Source organism: Capra hircus, chromosome 22 (genome assembly GCF_001704415.2).
Source record: "Capra hircus breed San Clemente chromosome 22, ASM170441v1, whole genome shotgun sequence".
Classification (NCBI taxonomy): Eukaryota; Metazoa; Chordata; class Mammalia; order Artiodactyla; family Bovidae; genus Capra; species Capra hircus.
In genome coordinates, this window is record NC_030829.1 from 7552591 (window position 1) to 7565290 (window position 12700).

Below are 12700 nucleotides of genomic sequence, written 5' to 3' on the forward strand. Positions count from 1 at the left end.
AACACAAACAGGAATAGAGTACAGATGGGCGCGGAGGGTCACTGTGGAGCAATGAGGCTAACGCTGGATGACGGCAGTGGCTGCAGACGTGCATGCCACACTGGAGCTGTCAACTTGCAGTGGAAGCAGTTTACGATATGTGAATTACAGCAAGAGAAAGCTGTTTTCAAAAATAGTGTTTCTAGTAATATATAAAAAGAACTCCAAAGAGGTCAGTTTTTGATTCAGTAAACCTACTATTGGAAATTTACCTTAAAGAATAGAAGCTATGTGTCTTCCAAAGGATTCAGAAAAGTGTGAAAATGCAAGAGAAGATAAGGAAGCGGCCCCCAGGCCCAGAGGGCTGCTGGCTCCACAGAAGCCCGGGGCCCCCCTCCGGACAGCACACCTCCAGGGAGCCGGGCCCCCGCAGGTCCTGCTCAGCTACTGATGAACGCCAAACAGCGATCAGGAGCTCTGGGGCAGGGCTTGCCACACTCTGCCTGCGCGCGCCTACTCCACCAGGCGGCCCCCATCCACAGCAAAGGGCCGTGACAGGAAGCAGAGTGCACCCCCGCCAATACCCGCCTATCATACCCACCGAACGGCGTGGCGCTGCTGCTGTCGCCCCCGCCCGCCGCCGGCTGCTGCCCCTGCGGCGCGGGCTGCTCGCGGCAGACGTAGAGGGTCAGGCGGGGCCGCACCGACCTGCAACCAGAAGACGGCGCTTGTGAGCCGGGGAGGCGCTGCGCGGGCGCAGCTACAGGGCGCTAGGGGCTAGTTCCTTAGAACTTGACAAGGCTACTTCATTATACCAAACAATTTACGGGTAAGAATATAAAGACACACACCTCACACCAACTATCACAGGTTAGCACAGGTGGTCTAATCTGATGATCCAGATTCTAAACCATTGAGATGGTCAGTCAGATGCTGGTGAATTTAAGTTTCAACATTATGTCAACAGTTTAACATCAGTAAAATTCAGTTTAATGCAATTCTCACACCGCAAGTCTAGAAATAGCAACCACAGTGAATGGATCTTGAAGGCCAACACAGTGTATGCTTCTAACAGCTGTGCAGTAGGGCACATGACCTTGAAAACCATAGATTCCGTAGAGCTGACCGAAACGAGAAGTTTGTTCTCTTGGCAGCAAACCCAGCCGTGCAGCCCCATTTCTAGTCCTGAGTCCGCCTCTGCCCTCAGTGCCTGAACCACATCTGGGCCTGCCTGAAGGCGCGCACACGCGGCCCAGCTGCCCACAGCCCCGCACGAGCAAGGGCGCATCCTCGTTTCAAGCAGAGTGGCCCCTTTTAGACTCCGTGTTCTACCTTGACTTCAGGGCGTTATAGAGCCGGATCCCGTCGGCGGCACCGCAGATTTGTACTAGGTCCTCCTTGGTCAGCTTTAACAAGTCGGCACCTGGAGAAGAGCAAAAAGAGGATCTTCTCCAGGAACTGGGGTAAGACCCAGCGAGACAGGCTGCTTGGCGGCATCCGTCTTCAGTTCAGTGTCCTTGGAAACCATCACGGCTCTCTTATGTGTGCACGCCCACAGGAACAGACACACACATGCCTGTCCTTCAGACACAGGATGCTGGCTCTCACATCCTGGGTCAAGAAGGAGCTCGGAAGCCCAGAGGCCGGTTAATCGTAACAAGCACGGCTGACAGGACGGACTGTTCCCAGCACAGGACTGCCGTGCAGCCTACTCTGGCCAAGTGGTGCTTGCAAGGATTAACATGATCTTGACCCGACAGTTCACCGTGAGATGACCAGGCCAATCTTTACTTTACAAAAGGAAGAAATGGAAGTCAGACCTGCCCAAAGGCAACCAGGTTGTCAGCAGAGCTGGGATTAGGCCTCTGTATTCTGTAACCTGCTACATACAGTCCAACAATAACAACTCTGCCACAGTAGCCAGTTTAATACAAAAGCATGGCAGAGAACTGCATATTACCCTGAAGACTTCCTCTGTAAATATTTGGTGTGTGTGTACATGCATGGTATGGTGCCCAGGATCTGCTTTAAAGCAGAACAGAAAAGGGAGGTGGCGGGGGGTGGCAGAATAAGACTCACCAAGGCTGGTCATCCAGCTTTGGAGCTGGTCGAGTGCCGCGGGAGCTCTGCAGACTCTGCTTAATGTCTTGAGTGTTGTCTACAACCTTTTGTTTTCCCCCTTTATTGATGCTCAAGATGTAGTTTATTGGGGAAACTAAGATGCCCTTGAGATTAAATAAAGCATGACTTCCATATGATAAATATCCACTCACATATGTAACAAGATAATGGAGTTCTCTACTTTTGAGGACTTGAATGTTAGAGTCTCATAATTTTCTAGTTTGTGAAAGAGAGACCAGAGAAGCATGTCTCCCATGAGGCATGAGTGCCAATGGGGCTGTCTCTGGCGTCAGGGGGCAGAGCCAGGTGCTGTCGCCTCTGCCAGGGCCTTCTGCCAACAGGAGTGGAGAGGAGCGACCTGGGAGCACAGCCGCCACCCGCACAGAACTGGACGGGCATGGTCTTCTCTGAATGCCTGACGGGCTCGGAGCAGGAAGCTGCCTTCCCCACCTCTCGACTGTGGGGAACCTCACAGGGGAAGCAGAAGGCAGAAGGCCAAGCCCTAGTGACCACCACTCAAACAACCTCAACGTGTGCGTCTCACAGAACAGGAATCAGGTGCCACCGACAGAGCTCCCCAGTGTTCAGGGCTCTTCCCGCCTTCCCTGTGAGCACCCCAGGGGCTCCTCCCCAACACACACTGAAATGTGTAGCTTTTCCACAGGTAAATCATGAAGTGCGGATCTTGGCTAGCAAGTGAGAAAAAACCCCGCACTTCCATTTCAAAGAGACAAAGCGCTGCCCGAGGAATGGCTGGTCGTGGCGCAAGCACAGCCGCAGAGGGCTGATGAGACAGGAGCCAAGCTCTGTGGGAGACCAAGCTTTGCTCTGGGCAGCCGGGTGCACACGCGCTGCTCTCTTCAAAGGCTGGGAGAGCCAGCCGCCACTGCACTGCGGCCCAGGAGGAGCAGGCCGGGCCACGTCAGTAAGTGTTCTGCGGGAAAGGGCCCAGGGCTACACTGTCTAGGAACGCTGCCCCTGCCGGCTACGACCGTGCCTCCCCGCGGGCTTCCCACAGCACCCGAAGCAGCACCGCCTGGTTCCTTCTAATGTTCCATCTAAATACTTCCTTAGCTTACTAGGCAAGAGAACACCTATGTCTGTAGAAACCCCCATCTGAGTACATCCCTACCCCATAATGCTACGCAGCAGTGAAGAGGAGCAACTGATACGACATCTCAGATGTTGCAGATGTCAGGGCAGGATGCTGAGAGAAGAGCTACTGCACTGTGCGATCCCATTTATGTAACGTTTTCAAAACACAAAGTCATGGAGGCAGAAAGTGGACTGATGGCCGCCAGATGCCAGCGGAGGTGGGAGAGGGGCCCTGGGCGCCCAGGGAGGCCCCTGTGGCACTGTCAGCATTCTGTGCCGACTCCAGCGGTGGCGACGGTCATGCGAGCCGGCAGACGTGATGGCAGCAACACCATGCCCACACACGGCACCGATGCCAACCTCCTGGTTTCGACACCGTACTACAGCTATGTAACGAGCTGAGTAAAGGGTGCACTGGGACATCTGCATTGTCTCTGCAACTTATGCAAAGCCAAAATTATTTTACATAAAGTTAATAAAAAAAATTGTGCATAAGCATTTATACCTATATAAAAACAAGGGCGTGTAAACCTGGTGAAACAGCATCGAGTTCCTGTTCCGATACTGCACTAAGGGTCTGCAAGACGGCACAACTGGGGACGCTGGGGGGACACAGGGCCTCCCCCTACAGGCTTGGGCAACTTCTTATGATTCTATATACAGCTTCTGCTCCAACATTTAATTACGGCTAATAATAGTACAAAAACAAATAAGTAAACGATGTATGTGTGCGTGTACACAAACACAAACATACCTAAAAAGTTGGAGAACAGTCTTGTGTAGGAAGAGAATCTGTTTTTGAGCAGCCACTGCTGTGTTTCCTGGATCGTGGCTGAAGGCTGAAGTTGCTATTAATAAAGAAAATGAACGTAAACAGAAGAAACTATTTAGACTTACCAAAAAACCCCACCCAAGTCCCTGGCATGTTATAAAGAAGAACATTTAAACACAACACAGAAATCCTACAGGTTTAAAGTTTAACACACCCAGAAAGAGCAGAGGTGTGAGTATTCGGGGATCCGAACAGCGATTCGAATCTGTCAGAGGCTTCACGATGCAGGACCCTGAAGGCAGGAGAGGTTAGGGTAAAGACACTTACTTCACTAGAGGCCTGTGGAATTCCATCTCCCTGATGATTTGGGGAAGATGAATTGCTGGGGATAAGGAAGGAAGAAAAGGATGGTTGTTATATTTCTGAATTAAGACATTAGAGGATACTAGGTGAATTTAACACTGTGGGACATAGCAACGTAAATATGCAAAAAGAGTATCCGCACAACTCATTAGGGATAAGGTCAAGACACAAGGCGATTCCTGGCGGCCTAGTCGTTAGGACTGGGTGCGTTCACCGCCACGGTCTGACTCCTGGTTTGGGAACTAAAATCTCACAAACCACACAAATGTGGCCCCCCCAAAAAAGAATTAAGACACCAGAAGATGGTTTCATTTGCAGCTTCTCCATCTGTTTAGCAAGAAAGTCAAGTTTCATGAAACACAAGGGCTCCATTGCCAGGGGTGCCAGGAAAATGAAGGATTCTCATTCATTTTAGTTAGGGAAAAAATATGAGAATCAAGTAAGGTAAACAGTGGAAAATAACAGTAACCTACAAGTGGCCTCTTATCCATCCATCTCCTCAGGGAAAAAGCCTTTTTTTCCCCTTTTTCTCACCAGACCTTGTTAGACTTAATGTTCATGTTCCCTCAGAAAACCACCCTACCCGCAGCATGATGGATGGTTTATTAAGAGGAGGGCCCTTTGGGACATGAGCAGTGGATGGAGCCGTGAGGGTGGAGCCCCAGGAGAGGGATCAGAGACCTGGTGAGTGGTGGTGGGCGTGCGCCTCCTCCACTCTGCTCGCTAGCACGGGAACACGCGGGCTCGTAGCCCACAGCCCGAGAGACACTGCTCGCCAGAACCATCCTGCAGGCCCCTGGAACCGGGCGTGCAGCCTTCAGACCAGGAGGAGTGACCTCCTGTCGTTTATAAGCCACTCAGTCTGTGGTGTTTAGTTATAGCAGGCCGAGCTGGGTCCAACCTTGCCAGCGTGGACCTCTTCCGGCTGCACCACGTTTCTCGGTTCCGGCTGCACCATGTGACCTGTGAGGCCTTCTGGCCAGGGACTGAACCTGGGCTGCAGCACGAGCGCTGAGCTCTCCCCGCTGGGCTGACCGGGGATTCGCTCCTCTACGGTTTTAACTCTGTTATGAACGTTGTGTTCCTTCCCAGTAAGAAGTGTCCTGAGAGTGAGGACCCTCTGATCCAGCTACTCACCAGGTGCTGCTGCTGACAGGCCAGAAGAGAGGACGGACAAAGCGCACCGAGCCCACTTCTGACACCAGAGCAAGCCTTTACAAGCGGAAAGTCTTCTTCTTTAAGTTTAAAGACTTATTTTTTAAAAAAAATTAGTGTCTTTGGGAGAGGCAAGAAACAGGGCAGAAAATAATCCATGGTTTGCCATGGTGAGCATCAAAGACCAGTGTACCTTATCATAAACACAACCGCAACCTATTCAAGTCAGTTTCCCCTTAACAACTCATTCTTCTCTCTACCCATGAACCTCATCAATGTTGTTTTTATCTCACAAAGAAGATATCTTGAAAGCGCACCCTTTTCGGAGTCCCACAGCTTTGAGTGTGTGAGGCACAGGAGCTAGGAAGGAAAAAGCTGGAAGGTGACGAAAAGACCTTTTGCTCAGCAGCAGACTGTTTCTCATTTCCATGTACCCCAGACACACACTCAAAGGCCACTGTGACTTAAGAGAGGCGCTAGAGGAGCGAGGCCGCCCGGGGCCCGGCGCGCGGCCCGCACACCGCTACCTGTCCGGGACGCTGCAGGCGCTCGGCGGCGGGGACGTGAAGGTGGGAGCTGCGGATGGGCTGTTGTTCACGTAGGCTGTGGGGGTGTCGGGCCACGGAGAGCACTGCGGATAGAAACAAAGATATGGGAATGGTTCGCTTCTCCAGGCTGTGGCAGGCGTTCTTGTATTCACTCTCTACTCTGGCCAAATGCAAGAGCATGAGACACAAGACACCTGACATTCATCAAGCAACCTCACAGAAACACGTCAGACTGACTGCGCGCGCGCGCGCGTGTGCGTGCGTGTGTGTGCGTCAGTGACAATGTTACTTGTAGCATCTAGACCCTGACTACTCTCAGACGGGCCCTGAGGTGACTGAGGACAGCAGCCAGCTTTCCTAAAGGCGTTTCAGATGTGCGCTCAAGTGTCGCTACATTGTGATCTCGAGAACGTCCACCTTCTCTTCATCCATTGCCCAGGAGGTACCTATCGAGGTCTGAACGACAGCAGAGGCAAGCAGGGGCTCGGAAGCACCACCCAGCACTGTGTGCTGACGGGATGCGGCTGCCCGCCGGGTGCGGCTCTCGCCCGCCTCCCCAAGGAGCAGGCGCCCCGGCACCAGGCGCTTCCTCGCTCTCGGGTGGACGCCATCCCCGAGTAAGACGAGACGGGCCCAGCGACACACCACCAGAACCGCAGAGGGTACTGCCTGCAGCCATCTAGCTACGTGTTCATATCGTCTAGACGGGCAGAGTGGACTTCAATGTTTTTCACAATTCTGACCAAACACAGAGCTAAAGATCCGGAGACACGATAACTTATACAGTTAGGCGCACTGGCAAAGCTGAAGCCCACACGCTGCGCAGGCCAGGGAGGTCACGACTGCTGAGGACGGGGGGCTCCACCCCTCGCCACGGGTGTCCTTTCCGAGCCTGACTACACCCCCGGTTTCCAGGGTCCACAGTCATCGTCACCTCCTCCCAACTGACACGAAAAGGCGGCCTCTCTTGCCATGGCTGCAGGCTACAAGACTCTGCCAAAAACTGGGCTGAAGGCCATTCAAAGATACTAGGATGGACACTGAGGAAGTGCATGGCTCCAGAAAAATTCTACATGTCAAGGAGTTTTCATCTTTTTGCTTTCAAAATAATTCAGGAAGACATCTTGTCAGCTGACAGACACTGAGATGGATCCATCAGATCATACAAAAAAGAGATCACTGGAATTTTTGGCAGGTATCTCAGAAGGAGTTCCAGGGCCTGAATGACACACTGCTGAAAAGAAAAATAAATGTATCTAAACAAAGTTTCTCTTAGCTACACAAAATTTATAATAAATTCTATCCTCATCATTCAAAATATATTTCCAATAACAATTCTATTTTTATACTTAGCAATTATTCATCAAAATGTATATGACTTTTTGCTCTGATAAATTGGTACAAATAATAAGTTTTAAATTCCCCAACTGACTTAAGCTTTATATGGTCACAGGAAATTTTAAAAATGAAATTTCAACTTATATTAAGTTTGTGGTAAAAAAGTAGTTAGGGTGATTTTTAAAAGTTTTTCAGGCATGAAAGTATGTCCTATTTGGACAAAATTATTTAACGGGAATTAAAGAGAAAACACGAGATCAAGAAGGTAAGTGTGAAAGTGTTAGTCACTCAGTCATGTCCGACTCTTTAAAACCCCATGGACTGTAGCCCGCCAGGCTCCTCTGACCATGGAATTTTCCAGGCAGTAATACTGGAGTGGGTTGCCATGCCCACCTCCAGGGGATCTTGCTGACCCAGGGATCAAACGTGGGTCTCCTGCACTGCAGGCAGATTCTTTACCACTTGAGCCACCAAGCTTTCAAACTTAGAGGGTAATAATGTGCTGGCTTCACCTTAAGTCATACATACAAATATTCACTATGTCAGAAAACTATTTCCTTTGCAACTATTTAAATTTACGATGAAAACTTTCAGATGTCAATCTTAAAATGCGCAAGGGAATTGTATTCTCAGAATTCTTTTGTGTGAAGTCAAGACCACTAGTCTGAAGGGCTCTTGAGGACAGAAACCAAGTCTCCCCAAAGGTTACAGGAGCTCAGCAGCGTGTCTGACACCCATTAGTAACATGGGTGAAAACTAAAACCGAAGTCCCAGAATCTAAACATTCTTCACAACTACCCATTAGGCAGCCCCTCAGAAACAGAGAAAATGACTGCGGACTTGATGTTTCAACTGTCATCAACTTGACAGCTAAATGACGTCAAAGCTGGCTGCAATGCCATGCTGAACTGCTGGCATGTCATACCGATTTCACTGTACATGACATTTAGACAATGCCCGCTCTTTGCAAACTAGGGCCTCTGTTCTTTCCAGCTTACCAGGTGGGACCTCCTCAGCACCTACAGAATGTGGAGCGCAAGGCCCTGTGAGCCGCCTGGCAGGCCTCCTGACTCGCTGGCGCCCAGTGCTCACGGCCACCTTCACTGCGCAGCAGGTCTTCCTGCTACAGCATCCTCCCCAGTGCGGACTCCAACAGCACAGCAGAACACGCACGTCTAAGCAGCTCTGACCACCTCCTAGTGAGTCTCCCCAGATCCACTTTGGTCCTCACTGCCAGGCATATGACCGAGGAAATGAAGCCATCAATAGCTCCAAGCATGGCAGGTAGTAACTACAGCAAAGACATCGGATTTACTGTAATTCCATCAACATGCTCATTTCACTTTGACGCATCTAGATTCTTCTAGCACAGAAAAGCAGGGCTGCTAACTGACATCTGAAGCTTGCCCGATAATTAAGAGACTCGATTCACTGAACACTGGAAAACCAGCACTCGATGCAAACTGGCCTCTACTTTTAGAAAAGACAGATTTCGCAGGTTCTTCAACGGCCAGGCTGGATGAAACACCAAGACTCTCCCACCTGCATTTTTCCTAGGTTTTTCTTAGGCTCAACTAGGAGGGTCCGCATTCTTGCCTGGAAAATCCCATGGACGGAGGAGCCCGATGGGCTGCAGTCCATGGGGTCGCTAAGAGTCGGACACGACTGAGCGACTTCACTTTCCCTTTTCAGTTTCATGCATTGGAGAAGGAAATGGCAACCCACTCCAGTGTTCTTGCCTGGAGAATCCCAGCGACAGCAGGGCCTGGTAGGCTGCATCTATGGAGTCACACAGCGTAGGACACGACCGAAGCAACTTAGCAGCAGCAGCAGGAGGGTCCAGGCACACCAAGGAGTATTTTCAGTGTTTCTTCTACCTTGTCATTCTTCCCTGGCTTTACAAGTAAGCAATGGTACTGCTTCAGTGAGGTTCCAGCAATACCCGACCTGGATCCACAGGGTGGCACCTTTGGTGCCCTATGAACAAAGTCCTTCCCCAGGAGGAACAGAAAACGAGGACCACTGGCACACCGCAGGCCCTGACAGCCCAAATCCAGGTCCATGAAACACAGCTCAGATGCTAAGACCAACAGAGATGCGGAGGGCCCAGTTGTGCTGGGCTCTCAGGAACCTGCAGTGTGGCCTCTACTCATGCAGGACTGTCTCACACAGCACCTTGCAGCTTCAGCAGGCAGGTCTGGATCTTCCTACTGAAAGACAGCTGCCACTCTCAGAGAGCTGTACGAAATGCTGGCCGACTTCTGCAGGCACTCGAAGAAATATACGAAATGCCGCACACTTTCTTTCCTAAGGAATTAATCTGTACCTTGTTTTTAACAAACAGGTTTCCAAGAAGAGCTCTAACTACCTCCTAGTCTTAACCAAACCAAACCAAACACAGTTTGGGGCAGCAAGCAATGCACACCAGGAAGACATGCTGATCTGCTGACAGGTCACTGATCTGCTGACACTTTGCATACTTCAGACGTAAGAATCATGAATTCTCAGCAGTTCTACTATCTACAGATTCGTTCTGGGCTATAGCACATTTAATTTATAATCATAACCTATTCATTTCAGTTTACAATAAGAGGGGGAAAGTGACTTGAGTTACCAGGGTTTCCCCCCAAAAAAGTTTACTGAGAACCATCTGTGTCTTCAGCTGGGAAATGAGGGGACTAGAAACATAAAGCTGGAGGGGTGGGCGTTTGAGGGAAGGGAGTGTACAGCTGTCCCATACAACCTGTGGTATGAGTCCAAAAACCCACTTAAAGAAAATGCAACGTGTGGGGCCCCTTACTCTCAGAGAAGGACATTTTCAGTTTTACCACGTACAGAAGCATTTAAAATATTTTCACTCAATGCTTTACTTCAGAAATAATAATCCTGTGACAGTGCCTGTGGCTTTCATAGTCCACAGGTAATTACCAATGTGTGTGTAAGCGTGAAAGTCTATTTTCGGCACCTGGATAACACAAACTCTGCAGTGATGAATACAGTAGCCATTAATACACATGATGAAGCTGTGTTTAAACAGTGATGTTTTCTGTTTCCATTTACTGCAGGTATAGAGCTGATCTAAGTTAGTACCACAGGATAATCCTCTGTCAACTGTTTGATGAAATAAGAAATAAAGACTTTCTTTCTTCTTAAGCTGGGCAAGTTCATATTCAATCAAGGGCCCCCTGGACTACACACTGTGGGAAACCAGGGCTGAGTGCAGCAAGGTGCCCTAGGCTGGCCTGAAGCGAAAGCTCACAGTGCAGGTGCCAAGAGGAAACGCTAACACAGTCCAACCAGTGCTGCCGAACAGGCTTTCAAAAGCACAGACACACACTCTCGCGCCACGCGCAGGGGATGGCACACTGCAGACGCGACTGTCGAGCTGCTGCCACCATTCCGAAGCACCCGTGGCATTTTCTTATCACTTGCACACGTGAGAAAACAAACCCTTTCTAATTGCACGGAAATAACTATTTCACTAAAAGAATGTTCAGTCACTGTCAGTGCTCATGAAGGGAGTGTGTGTGCAAAGGAGAGAGGGAGGGAGAGGAGGACAGGAAGGAGGCAGGAGCGGACACAGTTCTGGGTGCCATTTTTCTTTTCCCCCTCCGAAACCACCCAATATGGTCAACTTTGTTTTAAAGTGTTAGATTTAGGAAATTGTCCTCAGTGAGGAACCAACAGAAAGCAGGAAGTCTTAACAAAAGCAAATTCAATCAGGACAAGGACATCAAAAAACAAATTTGGCTTTACGTTTCGGTGGGAGTTGGTCCTATATCTAACACTGCACAAGGTTTCTTGCACAATGAAAAGAGAAGCAGAAGCCCCTTACACTGCCTCGCTTTGCCAGAGAATCACCGTAGTCTGCTGGCAAAGTCCGCTTGCTGGACTTTTTCTGCTCATGTTCAACTGCATCTTCAATTATAGGCTCAAGCCTCATCTGGACAAACACCAAAGATTGGGATCAATGTCTTTTCGTTACACAGAGAAAGATCTAATACCCTGTTTATGTCTCCACCATCCGATTTAACAAACGTCCGACCAGCAGGATTCCAAGGTTTTAGGAAGATGCAAAACCCCAGACATGACAAACATTGGACGTTCTGGGTCCCGGCTTAGTGTCTAACCAACTTCAGGGATTTTAAAGTAAGTCTGCTTCCGAGACCCGACTGGGATTTCAGCATCTTCATTCCAGACCCCACCCAGGAAACCAATCACTTAAACTCCCCCAATTTAAAGAGAGTATTTTCCCCGCAGACTTCACCAAGAACATCATGCCCATTGACCGCCCGATCTTCCCGGACCCTTCGTGGCCGAAACTCCTCCTCAGAGGCGGTGCCGGAGGGCACGGCCCGGCTCCTCCTCGGAGCCGGAGGCACCCGCATACCTCTGTGAGGACCGTGGTGTCATAGGACGGCTGGTACTTCTCCTTCTCGTGCGCGGCTCTCTTCTCCATCTTCTCTCGGTCTGTTTTTTGTTTCCTATCTGCACCTTTTGGCTTAAAAACAAAGCAGACCTTTTCATCTATCAGGCCTCAGACGCACACCGTCTGCAAGCAACGCCAGGCCTCACTTCCTCAAAGCCTGCTCTCCAGCTCTCACCTTAAAAACTTTGATTTGGCAGCTAGCTGAGTGTAGGTGATCTGTGTATTCTCCATTTTCATTCTGCTTGAAGGTGTCAACCTGGATCCTAAAAGGCACTCCCTTCTCACCTCCGTGCTTCCGGGGCGTGAACTCGGTGCTAATGCAGTGTACCTAGAAGAGGACTCGAGCTGAAATGGGTCCAAGTCCCGCCCACTGGTCACCCTTCGGCCCTGCTGCCTTTCAGGAGTCCCGCCACAGGGGAGCTCAAGAGCCTTTCACACAGACTCCCACCTATGAGCCAGCCAAATGTCAGGACTCTCCCTTTCCAGATCCAGTGGAGCCTTTCTGAACTGCCCGCTCTGGGGCCTCGCCTCTAACACAGGACAGGCTCCGGCGATGAGCACTGTCAGCGCAGTGGCCTTCCTGAGTCTGTCCCTGACCCCCGCCCCAGACCAGACCCATGGTCCTGAACCTGCATGGGGCTCCATCCTCAGGAACCCTCACGCCATTACTTACAGCCCCAGGATTTGCCCTCTAGTGCCAGGACCCCAAAACCCAGCCAGCTGGCCACCTCACCGCTGTTGCTATGTCATCAGCCTGTGGCACTTTGCCTGGGATTTTCACAGTCCTCAAGGCTCCACAGGCATCCATCTGAGGCTCCTGAGGGTGGACGCGTTTCCTACCACTTCTGCCCCCTCTTCCTATGCCACCTCGGGGACAGCTCCAGGGTACCGCACAGTGTT

General features: G+C 50.4%; 1 protein-coding gene across 4 annotated transcripts in view; it reads right to left on the bottom strand.

Moving 5' to 3' along the window:
• Nucleotides 1-12700, bottom strand: part of UBP1 (upstream binding protein 1 (LBP-1a)) — a 64121-nt gene that overhangs the window by 5247 nt on the left and 46174 nt on the right. For 2 of the 4 annotated variants that reach the window (XM_018067008.1, XM_018067007.1), the window contains exons 6-13: nucleotides 11976-12128; nucleotides 11762-11872; nucleotides 11207-11314; nucleotides 6013-6116; nucleotides 4295-4349; nucleotides 3950-4043; nucleotides 1312-1402; nucleotides 581-687 (exon numbers count right to left, since the gene is read on the bottom strand). In XM_018067008.1, the coding sequence (XP_017922497.1) occupies nucleotides 581-687; nucleotides 1312-1402; nucleotides 3950-4043; nucleotides 4295-4349; nucleotides 6013-6116; nucleotides 11207-11314; nucleotides 11762-11872; nucleotides 11976-12128 (823 nt within the window). The remainder of the gene's footprint in view (nucleotides 1-580; nucleotides 688-1311; nucleotides 1403-3949; nucleotides 4044-4294; nucleotides 4350-6012; nucleotides 6117-11206; nucleotides 11315-11761; nucleotides 11873-11975; nucleotides 12129-12700) is intronic. The other 2 variants (XM_018067010.1, XM_018067009.1) reach the window with 1 other exon arrangement.